Here is a 20,973-nt window from a genome sequence, read left to right as displayed (position 1 = left end):
CTTCACGCGTGGCATGACTTGATGACAGAAATTGCCTGGAAAATTTTAATAGAACTTGATCGCCATTTATAAATTGACATTGGTTGACCGAGGAAAAAGTGACATAGATCTTGTCATATGTAATCAATTTTTCATTTCATCCAAAGCTGAGACTTGAAACTATTTGACTCTTTAAGCCTTTCACCACGGGGAGTCTGATTCATAACCAACAAGTTGATAAATATTCAAACGCAGGTACTTAAAATCTTTTTGCAAGTACTGCTATCCTTTTTTCAATGTATGAGATGTGAGGCCCCTTTGCTCGGATTACAGACCAGAAGGAAAAGGCGGGGAGTACCACTTTGAAGCGGGGAAATTTTGATTACCAGTTTCAAGTTCTTTATCAACTGGTGATATTGAATTGTGATGGTAAAAGGGGATTTGCCGCTGTTTTTGGGAAAAAATGGGGGATAAATCAGGAGAGGTTCCTGCTTATCCTCTGGGAAGGAGAAACGTCGCTGGAATGACGTTTTTAACAAAATAAATCTTGTCTGAGCAGTGGAATATGAAGGATAGTTTTCTTTTTTGGTAGAAATACGTTTAAAGTAGTAAAATGAGCTTTAATTTGTCACGTGACTTCTAATTACCCCATGTCCTTATATGGATATCTTACAAAAAATGGGTAAAGCCAAATCATCCTTTGATATCGGAAATTCATTTTAGCATGCAATTTTAGCATGCATTTTAGCATGTTGTGGTACTCAAACTATAAAAAGGGGACTTTTGTCGTTTTAGTCAACCTACATTGATAGTATTAATTGGTCTTAAAGAGTATTACTATGCTAGCACAAATAAGATAAACGTGGAATCTTAATGAGGAAATTTACGCTGTATGCAACAACCACTCTAACCACTGACAGAAGGCTCTCTATTCACTTTATAAGGAATTTTCACAAAAATTGTTGCATACTTTTAGGTAATCCTTGAAGTAAATTAACCTATAAGTCTCAGAAACCTTTTCACGTGGCTCTTATTCTTCAAAAGGGGGGAACAATTTCCAAAAAGGGGAACCAGACTTGCTTAAACTATTTGAGGGAGTGGCAACTGCCCCCTAGTTGCCCCCTTAAATCCGCCACTAAGTGCTCTCATAAATCACTCTGGTTGGGTGACGTCAGCTCTATGTTAGCTTCATCAATATGAAGTATGTGTGATCTATTTGACCGTAATTTCATTGAACCTATGACACAACTTTCATACCAGTAGTTTAAGAACGCTGACTTTTTAATGATTAAACAACTGTCCTTTTGATTATTTGTTTGCTTTTTGTAAAAAAATATCAGGATTAAAGACAGTATGTCCCTCAAAGTTTTCAGAATCTCTTTTTTTGGCCATGATATTGTACAAATAACCAATCAGAATGAAGAACCACTACAACATACTCTCCTTTAGCGAAGTGCTGTGAATTTTGTTTTGGCTTCCAATGTCTAGTCAATTGTGATAATATAAAGATTAGCCATTTTTGTCGTGTTCCCCCACAATAACTAATTTCGGATAATGAAGAGGCAGAGGCAGACCCTCTTTTATAGCAAGGCTTCCAATTTAGAATTAGCCAATAATGGAGGGGACAGACAGCCTTTAGGCAATTTTTCAACTCACTCACAGAGCCACTTATTTGTCACTTGCTTGAAGAAATTGCCGTGTAGTTAGATGCAACGGATGCAATGGATGCAACGGATGCAACGGATGCAACGGATGCAACGGATGCAACGGATGCAACGGATGCAACGGATGCAACGGATGCAACGGATGCAAAAAATTGAAGATTGCAAACAGAGCGAGAAAGCAACAACAAATTTTGTCATTTGACTAACAACAGAACAGTGTTTTCACGAAAGTACAGTCAGTTGACAGATGTAATATCATGAGAAATTGATCTCGCCCCCTTCTTTCTCATGTCAGACATGAAAAAATGACGTGAAACATCCTGGTAGACAAATAGGAATGCAACTACCCAAATGAGCGATACTCATCAATAACTTTCCCACGTGAATGAGATTGAGCACTAAAGGGTAATAATTGAAGAAAGAGCAAAGAAATACCATCATATCTTATACCATTGTATGCAGCAGGGGTGCCTAATCGAATTGAGCTTCTTTTACAACCACCTTGACGAAATGACTTATTCAAAACTAGAATTCTTTACCTCTGCATTTTACTCATGTTTAATTGCAAGATCTTCGAAACCATCAAAGGGAAGTTGTTATCTTATTGTCAAAAAGATTTTAATTACAGACAATCTTGCCTATTTGCTGATAAATGATCCTGTTAAGATCGCGGTTGGTTTCTAATAACATCCATTTGGATTTCATTCTCTCGTTTTGAAAGAATTACAGTAAACAGGATTTCTATACTTTGAACGATGTTAAATATTTTCTATTCCAACATATTAGATGCAGAGATGTACTTAACTTAAACCTGCCGATTTTTAATTTTATTGGACAAAACAATTTATGAGTAATCCTCAAAAAGAAGATTTTTATAGCTTTCTGTAAACATAGGTAGAAATTATCTAAAGAGCTTTATATAAACATTGGTCAAAATTATCTAAAACATCTGTTTTGGATATAATCAGTTTTGTTTTAGGGTTTGTTAAATCTTTTGGAATCTTGTCAGTGTGATTATCAGAGAACCGCAAATGGGAAAGAGAATAACAGGTATTACTGTTTAGGCTGTTTGCTTGCCAGATATTGCTTTAAATGGAAGATAATACAGCCAATCTAATAATTTTCCTGATTTTGGATGGCATAGTGACAATTCTGACACTAGTTGGCAATGGGATTTTTATTTTCACATTGGCAAAGAAGAAGTCACTGCAAACACCCTCTAACATTCTGTTAGGTGCATTGTCGATAAGCGATTTCTTGGTTGCACTTATTCCGCAGCCATTGGCGATATGCACATGCATTCTTCGTCTCTTCGATGCCAACTACATCACAGTCCAATACATCAAATTGATTGGCAGCTACTTTTGTATCACTCTATCTTTGCTCTACCTGGTATCTGTGAGCGTCGATAGATATGTTGCAATATGTCATCCATACTTGTATATGAGGCATGCAACATGTAAACGATACATATGGGGAAGCATCTTCTTGTTCATCTTTGGCATTGTTTTTCAGTGCATAAAGCTCATAGTGATAAGACATTTTGCTATAGACGGCTTGCCCATTTTAATTATCACTGCAACAGTCATCGCTTTTTGCAATGTAAGAATAGCGTTCGTGATAAGAAAACATAGCAGACAAATCTTTCAAACAGACACAAGATTTGGAGGGGATGAGCGACAACAAAGTCGAACAGCAAATTTGGACAGGAATAAGGCATATGTAACTGCAATGCTGGTTATATGTTTTATTCTATGCTATTTGCCTATCTATGTTTATAAATTACTTTTAAGCATTGATTATCTAAATGTAAAAGAACGATGGAAGAGCCAGGAATTTTCCATCAACCTGTGGTCAGAGTTCGCTGTCTACCTGAATAGTTTTATTAACCCCGTAATATACTACGGACGAATGAGTCTGTTCCGTAGAGTTGCACGGGAGATGTTGTGTGAAGGCAAGACAGAAAGACAGAATCATCTTCATGAGTAGATTAGATTTATCCTGAGAAAGATGCTCAATCAACAAAGAAGATGTTTTGCTGCAATTGAAAAGACAAGTAGAAAGCTCTTCGCAGTGGAATGGCATAAATAATGTAAACATATTCAGCCTAGAAAAACTGTACTAGAAGTACAATAATTTCATGAAATTAATATCAAACTGCAATTTCTGAATCTACCATCCAGTGCAAAATTTTGTGGTATAGTTGTGGAAGTTTAATTTAGCATAATCATGGTATAGCTTGTTTCGCATCGTATTGGTTTTGGTTGTGACTCCTAGAATTGATCATCATTTGTAATTGAACTAGAATTGATCAGCTTTATTTCGCATAATTTTAGGCTTGTGTGCCATTTTTACTTCAACATGATAAATCTTTCGAAGAAACCAGTACAAAGAATTGTGCATGTCATTTATAGTAGTACAGTAAATAAGCTTATATAGTCTGCTCTGTTTTGTCAACATAGAATAAAATTATAAAAAGCACATCGTTTTTTTCAAGTTTCCCTCTGGTGCTGGTCTCAGTTTCGTTTGGTAAATCAAGCTTTAGTGTCCACAATCAGCAGTCAAGAATGTATTTGGTGTGTAGCTAAAATGTTAAAATAGTTAATGAAGATTTTATCATCTATTTCGTAAGTCATCTTCGATGGTTATGACATGCACTTTGTTTACCAGGCCAAACCCTTGAAAAGATATTTTAAGCATACGCGAATGAAAAATATACAAGACCAAGAGACCGCCCAAAGTTATTTTGGCTCTCAGAAAAACCAAACCTATGGTACATTTATTAAAACGAATGGAAAGAATCTTGTGTTCACCTGGCAAAAATAATTCAACTAAAAACTTCACCAAGTAAATTCACTTGCGAAAAAAAGCGTTTTATAAAATAATAATAATTTATAAATCAATCAGAAGAAAAATCTAACGTATCACAGCATGGGACAATATACTTTAGAGCTACAACCATGTCAAGAATTAAAAATGATGTCTTTATTTCCTTACTGAAATCAATATACGATACACAGAGATAAACACAGTCGGTATCGAATACATTTTTTGAATATTTTTAATACAGACCTTGACACAAAAATCAAGGACGGAAATTCATTAAAATCAACGTCTTTGAATTATTAGAAAACTTAGAGTAAATATCCTATCCATGATTATAGTTATAACTTTTAAGTTCAAGAGCTTTGCAAAGATATTTAAAATAGACTTACAATAAACTGTTTTATTTTGAGCCTGTATTTTATTCCATTTTGGTGGCTAGGAGACACTGAATGGGTGATGGTTAGAACTTGAATAGGCTATAGAGTAGTGGAAATCATTCATTAAACAAAATCAAGAAACTTGATAAATGTGAATAACAGATTTTCCAACCAAAATTAAAATAAAAAGGGACATTTCATAATGGCGTCTAGGCAATGTTGACAAATACCATCCACTTCTCAATCAATAAATCAAACAAAAGTAAGAGTGAAAAGCCCTTCTTGATCAGCTGGATCAATAAAAGCCATGGTCCTCTCATCAGCAATTCATCCCTTCTCCTCTCATCAACTCAAAATTTATCCCTTCTTCTCATCAACTCATAATTTGTCCCTTCTCTTCTCATCAACTCAAGATTTATCCATTCTTTTCTCATCAACTCAAAACTTGTCCAATCTTTTCTCATCAACTCATAATTTGTCCCTTCTCTTCTCATCAACTCAAGATTTATCCATTCTTTTCTCATCAACTCAATACCTACTCTTACTCCTTTCAGCAACCCAAACCACATCCTACCAACAATTTCAAGACATCTCTGTGATGATCAGTTCATCGATCAATCCTGATCGATACATGGCTGTAGCTGCTCCAATGAAGAATTCTTTGTTCAGTTTTTCGTGTTTTTGACTTGAAGATAAAATTTTTCAGATCACAATTCAAATGCAGGATTTAAACTCTGAGCTGGAAATTTCAACCATGCTGTCGTAAATCAAAACTGATCGATAGATGTCTGTAGCCATTCCAATGAAGAATTTCTTATTGTACGACTTTTTTATATCAATTAAGAACAACTAAAACTACTAAAACTACAATTACATTAAGCTGTGACATTCATGGCGAGAAAAGACACAAGGTCACCGAGTCCTCACCATAAATGCCACATACAATTCAACAACAAGTTACATCATCTAAGAAAAAAGAAAGAGAAAATAAGAAGAAATAAAAGTTAGAGAAAGAAAAGAAATGGGTGCTGCGGCTGTATTTCGGCATTAACTTAACCTTGCCGAGGCCTTAACGAAGGAAATTGTTGCTTCTAATATAATTCTGTTTGCAACTGTACCCAAATTCCGATCTCCAAACAAGAGTAAATGACAAAGGTCTTTCATATTTACATCGGCAACATTGTATCCATCGATACCTGAGAGCTGGTCAAAGAGAATTTCTTCATTAGCAATTCAATTTGATTTCTTTTCGAGTTGATGATATATAGACAAATGTTTTCAGCTCATCATTTTAATACAGCATATAAAACTATGAGCTAGAGATTTCAACTAGGTTGTTGCAATTTAAATCATAATCTGAAATTTAAAGTTTAGTTTCGTTTACTCCAACAGGCTATTTCACAATTGTAAATGTAAGCAGTAATAGTATTTCAAGAAATTTAGCTATTTAGTTTAAGTATTAAATTCAGCTGATTTATGTAAATGTTTGTTGTTAAAATATTCTTTATTTGTAAAGCCATTATCATTTAAAGCTGTTGTATTCTTAAAGCTTTGAAATATACAGTAACGAGAAGAAAGCCCGCTGAAACAAAACACAAAATTAGACGCAAGGTAAATAATCTTTATCTCCCAAATAAATAGCATCATAGAAGAAACCTGGATTTGAGGAGCCATTGAAAGCGTTTAATACCATAATGGTTTCAAAAGTTTTTTAAAAGGATGCTTTTTATATTTACATAGCTTACCAACTGGCCTAATATTTGGTGACTTAAGATTTCCAAACACTCTATATGTAGGGAGAGTTGAACTTTGCAACATTACTCTTTAACCTGTGTGACCTCTAGCAAAAGCATCAACTGGGAAGACCTTGGCGGGTTTTGGTTAGAATCTACTATGGAAAGAGGAATTATCTTTTTTCTCTTCAGTATTTTTACGCTAGTAAGCGGAGACGCTGAGACACAGGAATTAAATGCGATATTTGATGATCTAGAGAAGCAACTGAATTACAAGCAAGAATTTGTCTCGCTGATCAAAGACGTTAAAGATGAAGTCACAAAATCACCAACTATCACAACTCGAACACTAGGCATGGCAAAAGCCCTGAACTTGGCTGTCCCTAAATTGATTAGCTCCAGCAGTACAGAGGTAAGTTTACAAGTTACATGTATCATGGAATTTTCTCACAATGAAAACTTTGCATAGAGATATGCTACATGTATTACTCACATTCTTTTTCCTTTATAGATTGCACGTGGAATTTTCGAGGTTGTGGCAGGAATAGCAGAGAATCTTCCGTTTGGCCAGTTCATCGCACCCCTTGCATCTCTTGTATCTGGTATCATCGGAATTGTTTCCGGTGCAAAAGTTGACAACACAATGCAGACATTTATACAGCAAGTTGTACGTGAAGAATCAGATAACGAGCTCGAGAGTCAAGCAATGGCCAGCAAACAAGAACTCACTACAGCTTTTAACTACCTTATTTCTAAGCACTCCCAAACGCTAGACCAAGCTGATGTTACAAGACTTGTTTCTCAGGTTCCAATAACCACAGGCTAGTATAATCAGCTTCTAATTTCAACAGGCTACAACTGAGCAAGTTTTTTGTACTGAAGAGCATTGTTATCTCCACTGGATGCAAGAGCGATTAAATTTTCGATGCCAGCCTTTCATCTAAGGGCATTTCATTATCTCATTCACTCTTTTAAATAGCAATTGTGTGATTAAAATGAAAACTTAGGTTTGTGTCTTTAATCATAAGCAAAAAGTGGTCGATTACCCTCTGGGCTTCCACCTCCAACAAAATTGTGGCTACATATATTTCAATTGCATGGGCAGCATTATCTTTGTAGCAATGAATAAACCTTGTTATAACTACTCAGGCTAAAGCTACACTATACCGGATTGTTATCGGAGCGGAGCAGAGCGAGGCAGAACGGAGTAACTTTTACTCCGGAGTGATATTTAGGGTAGCAGTTACACGACGACGCTCCGCTCGCTCATAAGCCTGCATTCCTTTACATTGCTGGTACACAAAATCAACCAGATTCAATTTTTTGATAATATTTTTGAATCTATGTGCTGTTGCGAATTCGTTTTCAATAGCTATGCATAAAATGACGAAATCAACCATGAAACTGAGACGGTTCGTAGGACGGATAGCGAGATTGTGTTGCTATCTGATGTGTTAAAGTATGTTTTTCGTCCAAGGGCTACTTCAATAAAATTTGGGAAGAGATAAAATTCAAATACGAAAATGTTGGGACGATTTCGGTTTGGCATTATCCAACAGCAATAAAATCTCACAAATCGCCATTGTTCATTAACGATCGAATTGCTTCAAGCAGAAAACAATAAGAAATCCTTTGTTTCGAAGTGGAGCATATCGGAATCGTGCGATTACACTACAACGCTTCGCTATGGAGACTCCGGAGTGACTTTCGTATCACCTCCAGAGCGGAGTGATTTTCACCCCGCTAATCAGAGCGTTGTGTACCGGATTGGTGTGGTTACTCCGCCCCGATAGCAATCCGGTATAGTGTAACTGGCACCTCAAAATACCATCCTATAGATATTCAGGTGGAACAACTTGTGCCTATCAGCAGCAAAATATAATTCCTCAATTTTACGTCGGAATGCTTAGAAAGAACATTTAGAACAACTGATTCCAGATGGGGTGTATCTGGGCTACATGCAATCGTGTAATTTGTATTGGATGGGTGTTAGCATATCTAGAACTACTAGCTTACTAGAAGTCAAAACTAAAAGTCACATAGGACTTTTATGATGGATTAAAATTGCCAGGAGACTGTAATATAGATAGATATCTTTAATAATTGTGTTGCAAAGCAAACTGACATTTATACATTGCCAAGTCTAAATCGATTACATAAGCATTTACATTAAACCCTATAACCCTATAATATGAGTTTTCGAATTTCTGTTGCAGGTGTGGGAATTTTGGCTTTGTTAGAATCCCGCATAGCATCTCGATCACTTACAGCAACATCGTATGAAGCAGCCAAGAGGCCCTACAGTTTTTGCAATTTGTATGCACAAATAGCCACAATACGTGACATGGTGATTGATGACCTGATCTTCCTTCTAAGAAAGGCTGGCGATGATGATGAAGCGAAAAGTTACAATACAGTTAAATCTTCATTCCTGAATAATTACAAGACGGCATTGAAATTCCTTCATGCACCAAAGATTGAGCAAACTACCACTGTTTCTCACTACTATCCACCAGGGCACGATGCCAAAAGCAAGTACTTGCGGGACTTCATGAAACTGGCAGGTACGAAACTTCTCTGCTTTGAATTTGGCACTACGATAGGCAAGCCCTCAAATCCGCCGGGGTAAGAGAGATATAATTCACCATCTAATAAAGATCAACTCACCAACTGAAATAGAGGTTGGCCAATTTCTACGATGGATCTTATAAGGGACATTCCTCTTACCCTCTGGCTACAATTATATCCCATTCTGTTACTAGAACATGGTACGAGCAGAGCAGGTTGTTCTGGTGGCCTTCCCATTTGTATTTGTAAGGTCAAAACATCCGTAGTCTATACCCTGGAAATATATTTTTTATACTTGAATGTTTGTAGCTCTTGATCTGGTTTGAATGGTACCGTTTTTATGAATAAAATTCTCTAAACAATTTCTAATCGTTCGTGGGAGGGGGGATTTCGGAGGGAAACGATTGTTGTTCAAGCCTCTATGATTTCTATGTAGTAAGTACTTTGCCAGGTTTTGCTTAATTTTTTCAAGTTGTTTTGGCTGAGTATCTCATTATATAATCTTGCAAGCAACATGGTTACTATATTTAAAGAATCTGCTTAAAAGAAATAGAATGAATTTCAAGGATTTGTTAAGCATGACCAATTCTTTTAAATTTGGAGTTAGTGGGCATTGATTCTGTATGTACTGTATTTGTGAATGGCAACCAAGGATAAGGAAACATGCAAGCAATTTTCATTTACCAAGGTACCATTTTTAGGAGAGTCTCTTCTTCTATGTCTTTCTTTTATAATCTTTGTTAACCATTCTTTGCTTTCTTATTCTCAGGTATCCCTGATATGGCCAGTTGGACTGGATCCAAATACATTCTGCTCTCAGTAAGATGGCCAAAATATCACATAAAAATGTTAGCATCGAAATATCTCTATTTTTCCTACGGCACAGTTCCTGACTATAACCAAATCCTGTTCATTCAACGTTCTGATGGCTTTTATCAACTAAAGAGGGGAACTGCCTGGTTCACAATCGATCCAAACTACCCCGATTACGTCAAATCCACTGACAAAGAGCCAGTCAACGATCCAAATGGTCATTTTGTAGTCATGAGGTACCCACCAACGTCTACTGGAGGAAAGGATATAGTGGTTGTTATGAGCAGAAAGTACCGTGGGAAATACATAGCAGGCCAGTCCGGAAGCAGCTATGTGAAGCTTCTAGGACAGGATTTTGGAAGGGAAATGCAGTTCTTTTACAAGAAATGCAACAGAATCTTCAACCATGGTACTGGAACCTGGTTTTGTGACAAACTTCCATGATCAAAATATTATAACTATGTAATAACGCAGTGATGTAAAATCATAAGCAAAGAACACAAATGATTCATGTTTCTTGTATTTTTCATCTACTGGACTTTCGGTGGTTCCAAAATTCCATTTTTGCCATTCTCTTTCTGCTTTATCAGTATATACCTTCTAACATACAGTTGCCTGTTGATCTCAGAGTTGGAACGTGGAACTGGTTTTCTTTACCCAACAAAGCATGTACTGCTCTAGCCACCTGACTTCAAGCACCTAACGCAGACAGTAATTTTCAGCTTCTGATCGTAATGGGATGTCATGTATTGGGAAAACAATTCCTCATTGAAATCTTCATGACATATTCTAGTAGGCTCTTGTCACTAGCGTAAACAATCACTTGATGAGCGGTGGTGTAGAAACCAGTCCTTTTTTGGAATTTCATTTGCACCTTTCTTTTTGAATGCACTAGTATGATGAACTGGGGGATTTATGCCTCGTTTTCGCCCATGCTGAGCGTGTCACTCAAAAGATCACAAAAGACTTAAGAATACTTTTTGAATAACAATGTCATACGGATAAATATGTATAGTTTATTCATTATATCCACCCCCATATCTCGATTGCTACTTTCTAATTTTTCATTCTCACGATCGCTATTGATAACAAACTTTGAAAAACATGGTTTGTGTAGCATGTATCTGCAGCACAAAGGGCATAAGACTCACCAATAATTAGCAACTGTGAAAGATTGGCAGCAGAAAACAACTGTTGCATTCTGCTTTGTCTACTATGGGTTCTATTTTTGTTTTCTAAAGTAAGAAGCACAGTAAACATGTCATTATGGAAACAATTTTCTGTTCTTTGACGTCATCAATTTGTCACATTTTTGGTCCAAATCCAAAATGACCCACCTTGGATTTATTCAGAATCAGGGAAAAAACTTGGAGTTTGGTAAAAATTCAGTAACGTATACTTAATACTCAGCCTATGTTTAACAGACCAACCGGTGATTTTCATGGACGGCACAGGCAAGAGGGCAAAAGATTTGCACAAGAACAGAAAATAATGAATTGTTTTGCATCTGCTCATACTCGTTTTATTAGCTTGCTACCTACCATACTGGTTTACAAGAAGTGTTGCTTATTTTAGAAGGCAACTTTATCCAGTTTCAGATGCGGATGAAATTTTGCGAATGTTGACAGATTTTGCATTGATGTTCAACAGCCTCCTAAATCCAATTCTATATTATGCCAGAGTGAATGAAATCAGAGTTGCAATGCGGAAAGTCTTTAGATTTCACAAGAAAAACAACAGGGAATGAATTCTTGTGGCTTAGGCCTGATCAAATATTTATTCACGAGATACCTCTCTGCAATGTCTTTGATATACTTTAAGTGAAACCTTGTTTGAAGCCCTTAATAGAGTCACACTATATATAAATATAGATATCACTAGCTAATTATTGGTGAAAGGACATAGAGGTTGTGGTGACTAAAAGGTACCGTGGAAAACACATACCAGGCAAGTCAAAACCGCCTGCGAGAAGCTTCAAAGCAAAGACCGAGTTACAACTTTTTGTTTGGGGGGGGGGGGGGGCAGCCCTTATAAATCAGTGTATCAAAAACCATATTTTAGAAAATAAAAGTATTTTACTTATGCAACGTAAGTTTTTTGGAGGGGCCAATGCGCCACCAGACAGTCCCCTGTATATCGGTCCTTGGTCCAAAAGCATTACTTATGGCAATGAAATGCAGTATTTATTAAATTAATGCATCATAAAATTCAACTCTGTCGCTGGAACATGATTTATGATAAAGTTTTCTGAACATCATACTGTTACTTTGTATTAATGCATTGATTCAAAATGAATATTTCAATAGTAAAATCAGTGCCTGTTTCTTCTGTTTTCTATCTAGTTGGTTTTCAGTTGTTCCAAAATCTTTGTTACTTAGTATTTTCTGCTGAATTAATAGTCTTTGCTTTATTTTCAAAAAACTGAAAAACTTACCAATATAATTAAAATGATATCAAATGGAAGGTATATAGCTCGTTAAAATCTCATTCGATTTCTCCTGTTAATTTTTGTAAAAATGCTCGAAAGACATATCTACGATTCTTTATAATTGCAACTTGTATCATGCAAGATACTTGACCAAATCAGTACTGGCTTTGTCCAGGAGACTCGACAGTAAATCAGTTACTCTCTATAACGCATACGAAAGCTTTTGATTGTAGTCCTATGCTTGATGTTCGTTCTGTGTATCTTGATATTTCTAAAGCATCTGACAGGGTGTGGCATTACTCTCTAATCTTTAAACTAAAACAACGTGACGTCTCAGTATAATTTATTTCTTTGAACCAAAGTTTTCTCAAAGATCGATAACAATGACAGGGACCACGCACCAGTCTAATTGTGGAGGGGCTGAAATGGGCGTGACCGATTTTTTTTTGAAGCCACGCCCTCTAGAACGCCGGAGAACGCCCCATTTAGAGAATACTTGCTCATTTCTACTGAAATTTTAAAAATAGTCTGGTTCAGAGAAGATATCAATAACTAAAAAAAGGATAATAAAAGACCAAGCTAACCAAGTTAGAAAATACACCATTTTACACCTAGAAAATGAACAAAAAAGGTTCCCAGTCAAGAGGAACTGCAACTACATAGGAATAAACTATCCAAAGTTGCGTTAGAGAAAATTTTCCAAAAATTATTTAGCCTATTGTTGCCGAAAAGTGGAGGGGGGGTGGGCTAATAGTCCCTGCTAGCCCAATGGCTGCGCGGTGCCTGAACAGCGACTCGTTCTCAATGGGCAAAGTTCCAACTGTGGAGGAACTTTTGCAGAGGTGCCCCAGGGATCTATTCTTGGACCCATATTTTTTTTTGTGAATATTAATGATCTTGATGTAGGCCTAAAGTGCAATGGTAAGTAATTTGCTGACGAAACATTGTTGTTCGCAATTGTTGAAGATTCCAACACAACTTCCAATGATATGAACCATGACTTAGAGTTGATAAGACAATTTACTACAAATTGGAGAATGTCATTTAACCCAGATCCTTAAAAGAAAGTTGTTGAATTAATATTCTCAAAGAAGAAAATTGAAACTGATCATCTATTGATTCTTTTTAATCACAAAGCTTTGGAGAAAGTAAAGGAACATAAACATTCAGGAATTAATTATCCATGACTCAAATCTTTTTTTATCGGCTCATATCAAATACCTCTCCAAATACCTTAGCGAATTATATAGGCATAACCTTAGCGAATTATATAAACTTCATAAGCGACCACACTTAGACAATGGTGATGCTATCTACAATTTTTTTTGCAAGACTATGTGTATGTAGTAAAATATCATTCTGCCAAATTTAATAAAAAAATGTGGCGAGGGGGACATTGCGAGAGAAAGTGTAGCTAGTGCTCAGCTGGGAGACACTGAGTTCCCAAAGATGACTTAGACGTCTTACTTTGTTTTACAAATTTAAGAAGCAAACATAGCCCTGTTTACACAACGGAACCAATCCAACCACTTCTTATTCGCGGTTCTCACTTTGCAGACAGGACTTCACTTTGAGACTTAAACCATCTGTCTCTGTTTTCTCAAAAACCTTTTGTCAATAATCCACCCCTTCCCCCTCCCTGTAAAATCTGTCTATGGCATTCATGACCCAAAAGGACTATCCAATCTCACCCAACAGGGTTGGTCCCAGCAAGTGAAACCTCTTTACTAATAATTTCGGGATACGATGAACCCAATATACCCAATAAGAAATGAAATCCAGGATACTGAACACTTTTAGCACCGCTCCTCAACGGAAACATCTTCTCGTTTGAGTTGTTGAATTGTTACGGCTATTTATGAAACCTGTCGACTTGTCTAATACCTATCAGTTATTTTTTCTAGATACATGCTATGCAGCCACCATTTCTCTTAAAGTAGCGTTCCTTATATTGTATGTTATGCACAATTATGTGTAGTTTAACTTTTATTTAACGCCATGGGGTAGTCATAGATTTTTGCTCCTCGTGGTATGGTCCTTGTCGTATTGTTAAGTAGTTTGTGAGTAGTGTAATTACGTAACATGTATTATAAATTACAATATCATTAGAGGTATACAAAAAAATCTTATTAAAATGCTTGTCTTGATTTTAAATCTTACTTTTAAAATCAATTATCTTACTTTAAAAAATGAGTTCTATTCAACGTTATATTTGCCAGAATACATTAGAAAATTTCTGCTTGAATTATATTTTTAAAATGCCGAATGATTTTGTATGCTGAAACAATGTGAAGTAAAACCTGCAACTGTGGAAACAAAGTCCTCCTAGAAGGCTTGCTTTGAGTCGTGAAATATTTCAAAAAGTTCCTAGCTTTAATGACTATTTACAACTTAAAAGAACGTCAATATATAGTGGGATCAAAGTGTTTATATATAGAGGAGATTTTTATTGTGGATTACAATGCCCAATTTGCTGAATTTGTTAGGTTTCTAGTTTAATCAAGCGAGTCAAAAGCTGATGGTGTCAAACCTGCCATTTGGTAAAGCCTTCTAAGTGTACTAATTAGCTTCATCTCGTTTTAGGCATTTATTTAACAAGAACTTCTCTTAATAATTTAAACCGCCAAATTCTTTGTTTGGTTATGAAATTCAAATTTCCTGCTTCATATTCAATCTAGAACTGAAAAGCTGCTTATACGTCAGTTTGCAGTCCAAGTATAACAAAAAACAAAATTAATTGATGGCATTTGCGATTTCAAGTCTGGGAAACAAGATCATAGGCTCAGCGTGGATAAAAAACCTTGGAGGATAATTTTGAGGCTTTTTATTTGCAGGCTTCAAAGAGAACCAACTTGTTATGAAAGGCCATGGTAATAACAGGTATTTTCCATGATTCAAAATTCCGACATAACTAGTATAAGTTGATTATCCTGCGAGCTATTTGACGTCTTGAGCCAACAGGTATTCAAGCTCTAATCCACGGACAAGGCACAAAAAATGAATGAAGATCGTGTTATGCTTTCTCAAAATACATACACCAGCATCAAGATCATTCTTCCACTCGATGTTGCTGTTGCAGTTTTGACAGGCCTTGCAAACTGTGCATTTTTGATCACGTTGATAAAAACAAAATCACTACACAAACCTTCTTTTGTCTTCCTCGGAGCATTAAGTACTAGCGACGTTCTAGTAGGCTTTGTGGCCCAGCCATTGTGGATAGCCGACTACAGTTTTAGAGTTACTGGGAACTTCAACGAGAATCTATTCTACATCAGAGGGTCCGTTGCTTGGCTATGTGTAGGATCTTCCTTTCTTTTTATCGTGTTGATAAGCCTAGATATGTGCATTGCGGTTTGTCGTCCATTTTGGTATCACGTGGTTAGCTCTTGCAAAGGACACCTCACAATTTCTGCAGTAGCCATAATTATTTGGTGCATTTTTGCTGCAGTTGGCTTTGTTCTCTTTACATACAACAACCCAACTTATATCTTCAAATCCACGCTAACAGTTACTGTTGGCAGTCTTATACTTCTACTTTATAGCTTTTGCAAAATAAATGCCGTTTTACAAAAACAGAGGAGACAAATTTCAGTTTTACAAAGTGCAATACTACATAGGCAAGAGAGCCAAAGATTCAGGCAAGAGAAGAAAAGAATAAACGTTTTGCTATTGCTAATACTGATTCTATTGGCTTGCTACCTACCATACTGGTTCATTGTAGGTGGTGCATTCCTTAAAGGACAATTTTTTCCAATGTCTGATGTAGATGAAATTTTAGAAATGTGGGCTGATTTTGCAGTGATGTTCAACAGTCTCCTAAATCCGATTTTATATTATGCTCGAATTCATGAAATCAGAGTTGCAATGCGTAAGGTCTTTGGATTTCCCAAGGAAGATAGCACGATATCAGTCCTTGAGACCTGATTAAATAGAAACTCGTGACTGAGCTTTCTGTAATGTCTCTGATAGATTTTAAGAAAAACTTTGTCTGCGAATTACATGAAAAGAAGCGATGCGTTTAGAACTTTGCAAAGATGATAGAAGAATTTTTGAGCAATGAAATTCGTCTGCCTGTTGGTAGGTAATGAAAGCAAGCAACTTGTTAACTACATATTCTGTTGAATAGCCCTTGACATTGCGTGGCGGTATACCTGAGAAAGATCACACAGAACTATCAAGCTATTGCCAGAACGCTAATTAATCCGAATGTAAACCGACGCTTGAAATCAATTATAAGTGTTTAAACGCCACCAGAAATCTAATATGGATTTTTTCGAAAATCTTTTACTATGTACAAATGTTTGGTTTTTAAGAAAAATTTTATTCATATCTTGGCAACTATGTTTGAATCATCTGTAAAATAACTTTAAAAAGTACCAGCAGAAGTATATTGATATTTTGGAATAAGCGAAATCTAAGCAAATTAAGCTTTTCACCAATTTAAGTTCTGTTATTATTTCCTAGCAGGAGCAGAAGGTGAAAAGGGTAAAAAAGGGTAAAAAGGGTAAAAAGGGTAAAAAGGGTAAAAAGGGTAAAAAGGGTAAAAAGGGTAAAAAGGGTAAAAAGGGTAAAAAGGGTAAAAAGGGTAAAAGAGTGAACAAGAAGCAACAACTGAGAGAGAGAGGAAAACTTGCTAAGTGTAGGTTAACAGGACTGGATGCTGAAACGTTTTAATGTAGAAGAAAATTTATGTTGCGTTTGTTGTCTGTATATCATATAGCCATTCAATGATGATAAATCTGCCTCGAGCCTTTAAGGTGATGTATATGAGTTGCCTAAACGCTTAAAACGTGTAATTCTACTCATATATTGCAGAAAATTCTAATCTTTAACATAGAGGGGGGGGGGGGGCTGTAGGGGGAGTAACAATCGTAGATTTCTCGTCTTGTTTTTCACCAGTGACTCTCTTTTTGTGCTTAAAAGCATCCAATCATACATTACGTTGAGCAAAGATAGGCACTGAAAGTGGCAGGTGATCAAGGTTCATTCTTGCAGAAAAATCTCGATCAGTCTTTGAAAGGTTTTCTTGCGTAAACAGTTAGCTCTGTGAATAGCTAAAAGATAAATGAACATTGAATTCTTTTCTTCGACAAAGGACCTCCTTGGCAGCCATCCTGATTTCTTTGATTCTGCTATAGTATATCAATGGATTGACAAAACTATTGACTAGTAAAAGGAAGTCTGTCCATATCTCACTGAAAACAAAATCCGTACTTGTTTTGAAGGCATCTAGTTTCCACAATGCAAGAGCGTTTTGAATCAGCCATGGACTGTAGCAGATAAAGAATAGAAGCATGATAATCATGATAACGTGTGTCTTGTTTCTCTCTTTTGTTTGCCTTGAACTCTGCTTACGTCGAGACATTGACACGTTTGCAATTGCCTCTGTAGATTGAGTTCTCAAAAAGTCGCCCACTCTGACAAGTTGTCTCCTTGTTTTTAGCAGTGTTTTCAATATCATAATGTTGCAAAATATAATAAGAATTGATAACATACACGTTATTAAAAAAGTGATGCGCTTCCTCTCATAGGCAGGAATGATAAAAAACAGTCCATAGAACACTGCATTTAAAAACACAATAATAATTGATATATGTATGTGAGTTCGACATGTCGCCTTTGCGAAATACATGAACGGATGACAAATCGCTGTATATCTGTCTACGCTGACAAGTCCAAGGAACTGAAAGGACAGTCCAACACAAACTAATGTCAGTGTTCTTTTTATTAAACTGAGTTTTTCAAACGGCTTGTCATTTAAAAACGATGAAAATTCGATTATCCACAGTGGCTGCACTGCTATCCCGATAAATATATCACTTACGCACAAAGCTCCTAGCAGCATGTTTGAAGGTGTATGTAATCGGCTCTTTTTCATTAGTGTGGCCATAAAAATGCAGTTTCCAACAATAGTAAGAAGTGCAACTAGCGAATCCAAAGCTAAAAATGCCTTGATGTGAGCTGCTACTGTGGCGTCCAAGTATGTCATATTACCTTGCATTCTCTCTCAAAAGCGAATTTGCATCAACTTCAACCTCCTGTAAAGAGTTTGGTACAACTTGATTCAATATTAACCAAGCTCATGCCATTCATCTATAGCTTAGCGCGAACTGAGCGAATGTGAAAGAAATAACTGAACAAGGAGGTGTTAAAGTTCTTGTCAACAGTTTTGATTGTATCCAAACATTTGCAGGTGTAACAACAATGATCTTATTCAGCTTTGTAAGGTTTACATGGCAGCAGGATAGAATGTTTACATCCTATTTCTATGGTTTAAATTAAGTCCAGAAAAGTCTTGAAAGAAGAAAGTTATCCATGGATTTGCGTTGTATTACAAAGCTTACAGACTCTATAGAGCAAGTGTTGTCCATATTAATCTGGTCAAACTGACTCAATGGCGATTCCGATGCGATACTAATGTCACCATCAACCAAAACTAATACCGCCGCAATGCATTATCAAACGTTACTGGATAACGAATAATTGATTCATTTAGCAAGGGATTATATCTACTGGACATTGAGGTTAAGAAACTTCAACGTGCAAAGACTTTGTCATCACTTCTAGCCTTTCTCGAGAGTGCAAGAGGTCATCTTACATAATCGGGCTTCAATGTAGAAAAGCGAAACGAAGAGTCGAAGAGCGCGAAGATTGATTTTAAATGTTGATTCAACTGTTGGTTTAAGTGTTGACTTTATCAAAGCTTGGAACACAATCAGATTTCACTTCATACAACCAATGTACCACCAAATGATAACAAACATTGGCGCAGACTTGGGAGGGGCTTCAGGGCTTGAGCCCCTCCTGATGAAAGCTAGGCTATCAGTTGTTAGGACTAATTTTTCATATTTTTTTTCAATCTCATAAAATCACATGAAAAGATTTGATCAAGATCAAACATTAACGACGATGAAAAATGCACAAAAAATCACCTTAGAACCCTCAGCTAAGCCTCTTTCTATCCTCTGCCGTCGACAGCCACGAATAGCAATTGCCATTAATTTTCGAGAATAGAGAAAAATGGATGAACAAATGGTACGTAACATATTCACCGACATTGCATTTTCGGAGAGAAACTAGCAGCAAGGACAAGCCTTTTTTTATATAATCCGCAAAAACAATGAATCTAAATTAAACTCATTCCATCATGATAAGTAAACAACTGTGCAATGTCTCTTAACATTTTCGAGTCAGTACCAAGACAAGAGTTTTCTAATGTTTTAGCAATCCCAGTATTGAGATTCTTACGCAATGCATTTGACAAAAAAGTTGCGTATACAAACTATTCTATGCTTCCATAAACATATTTTTAATTAATTTGCTTGTAAATATTGTAGGCCTAACCTATTCCTTTGCTTGTCACTGCTATGAAAGTCGTTGAAAGTACTCCGCATATTTTCACTGTGTCTCTAACTTCACTGCCTCAACACGCTTAGTTTCAGAAAGAGGTTTAGAATTAAACAGGTAAAGAAGACAAAACCAAAAAAATCAGTTATTCTTCACTCTATAACAATTGTTTTTAAGCAATATAGTTGAGTCGAAATCTAGGGTCCCGTGACAACTTTTAGGAGAACTTGTTTTGAAAGTTGATTTTGGTATTTCAAAGTACTCTCTTCAAAATGAGCCAGGGTACATTTTGATTTTCGATGGGCGTTGGCCAGAAATGACGTCATAAAATATGCACCTATTAAACCTTTTTTACGGTCATAACTCGAGACAAGTAAGTCAACGTCATTCAAACTTTACACCATTCGACTCCTCGTGAGGAAAGCTTTCGAATGATGTACATCAAATTATTTTATGATATCAGCAATTTATGCTATGACGTCACTGAAGGTTGATGACGTCACAGACAGGAAACTGAAAGGGCAGTTTTCATATTATCGAAATCTACCGTGGACAGTTTTCAAAATCTACCATGGTTGTAAACTTTGGCTTTGATCTTAGCATTCAAACAGTATCTTTGAAATTATCTCATATCAAGGATTACTGAGATTTCCAAATTACCGTATGTAATTGATACTCAGCAATGGTACAGCATCTATGTCGCCTGTGGTTGAGAAAATTTATTTAAAGAGCATTGTTTTTATTCTAAGAGCAGCAATTATGTAAATAGTACCTTGCTCATGAGAATATGACCCATGATTGAAAATATTCCCACATAAATGTGCGACACTTGTGCTGAGATCGCTACGAGATGTAACTCCACTGGTAATGTCGGAGCCTATTCTGAAAGCAAAGCCAGAAAGCGCTGCAAAAAGGCGCAAGGTATGTCTTGGGGTATGTCTTGCTTGCAAGGAAGACTGTTTTGATTCAAAGGAAGAGAGAAAAGACACCCGGGCTTGAAAGGACCTCAGAGCTGTCGCTGAGAAATGGATGGGATTAGATCCATACGGAAGAATTTACACAGAGACCAAGTGGGAAAGCGGGCCTGAAGGTAATTTTATTCACAAGACACGCAGGTTAAAGCTTGGAGATTATAAAAGACTTGAAAGTGCCTTGTCACGGAAAAACAACAAGAAGATTTTCTGGAGAGTACACAGTCAAATGATTTCACGCCGCATTCACAATTTCCAGCAAGAATA

The 20,973-nt window shown here is 36.4% G+C and overlaps 4 protein-coding genes across 4 annotated transcripts; 3 read left to right on the top strand and 1 right to left on the bottom strand.

Moving 5' to 3' along the window:
- Window positions 1-2,665: 2,665 nt before the first annotated feature.
- On the top strand, window positions 2,666-11,792 carry LOC135688381 (trace amine-associated receptor 4). Its single transcript, XM_089114202.1, has 2 exons — window positions 2,666-3,628; window positions 11,458-11,792. The coding sequence occupies exons 1-2, from the start codon at window positions 2,736-2,738 to the stop codon at window positions 11,705-11,707; spliced, it is 1,143 nt and encodes a 380-aa protein (XP_088970328.1). The 5' UTR covers window positions 2,666-2,735; the 3' UTR covers window positions 11,708-11,792.
- Window positions 6,667-10,516, top strand: LOC148958002 (toxin CrTX-A-like). The gene is made up of 4 exons (XM_089114059.1): window positions 6,667-6,991; window positions 7,091-7,400; window positions 8,796-9,143; window positions 9,917-10,516. Exons 1-4 carry the CDS (start codon window positions 6,740-6,742, stop codon window positions 10,402-10,404), a joined length of 1,398 nt encoding a protein of 465 aa, XP_088970185.1. The 5' UTR covers window positions 6,667-6,739; the 3' UTR covers window positions 10,405-10,516.
- Window positions 11,793-15,385: 3,593 nt separating the features above from the next.
- LOC148958001 (melanocortin receptor 5-like) lies at window positions 15,386-16,330 on the top strand. Its single transcript, XM_089114061.1, has one exon. It carries the CDS (start codon window positions 15,386-15,388, stop codon window positions 16,310-16,312), a length of 927 nt encoding a protein of 308 aa, XP_088970187.1. The 3' UTR covers window positions 16,313-16,330.
- Window positions 16,331-17,426: 1,096 nt separating this feature from the next.
- On the bottom strand, window positions 17,427-20,346 carry LOC148958000 (neuropeptides capa receptor-like). Its single transcript, XM_089114060.1, has one exon. The coding sequence runs from the start codon at window positions 18,387-18,389 to the stop codon at window positions 17,427-17,429; it is 963 nt and encodes a 320-aa protein (XP_088970186.1). The 5' UTR covers window positions 18,390-20,346.
- Window positions 20,347-20,973: the final 627 nt, after the last annotated feature.

This window comes from Rhopilema esculentum, chromosome 19 (assembly GCF_057945365.1).
Source record: "Rhopilema esculentum isolate cy_ngs chromosome 19, ASM5794536v1, whole genome shotgun sequence".
In the NCBI taxonomy this organism is placed as follows: domain Eukaryota; kingdom Metazoa; phylum Cnidaria; class Scyphozoa; order Rhizostomeae; family Rhizostomatidae; genus Rhopilema; species Rhopilema esculentum.
Note: the sequence above shows the minus strand (reverse complement) of the source record. Positions and strands in the feature narration are given on the sequence as shown.

Coding starts and splice junctions, on each gene's coding strand:
- LOC135688381 (XM_089114202.1), top strand. CDS start 2,736: ATGGAAGATAATACAGCCAATCTAATAATTTTCCTGATTTTGGATGGC. Junction 3,629..11,457: donor AGACAGAATCATCTTCATGA/GTAGATTAGATT, acceptor AAAATAATGAAT/TGTTTTGCATCTGCTCATAC.
- LOC148958001 (XM_089114061.1), top strand. CDS start 15,386: ATGAATGAAGATCGTGTTATGCTTTCTCAAAATACATACACCAGCATC.
- LOC148958000 (XM_089114060.1), bottom strand. CDS start 18,389: ATGCAAGGTAATATGACATACTTGGACGCCACAGTAGCAGCTCACATC.
- LOC148958002 (XM_089114059.1), top strand. CDS start 6,740: ATGGAAAGAGGAATTATCTTTTTTCTCTTCAGTATTTTTACGCTAGTA. Junction 6,992..7,090: donor TTAGCTCCAGCAGTACAGAG/GTAAGTTTACAA, acceptor TTTCCTTTATAG/ATTGCACGTGGAATTTTCGA. Junction 7,401..8,795: donor TCAGGTTCCAATAACCACAG/GCTAGTATAATC, acceptor TTTCTGTTGCAG/GTGTGGGAATTTTGGCTTTG.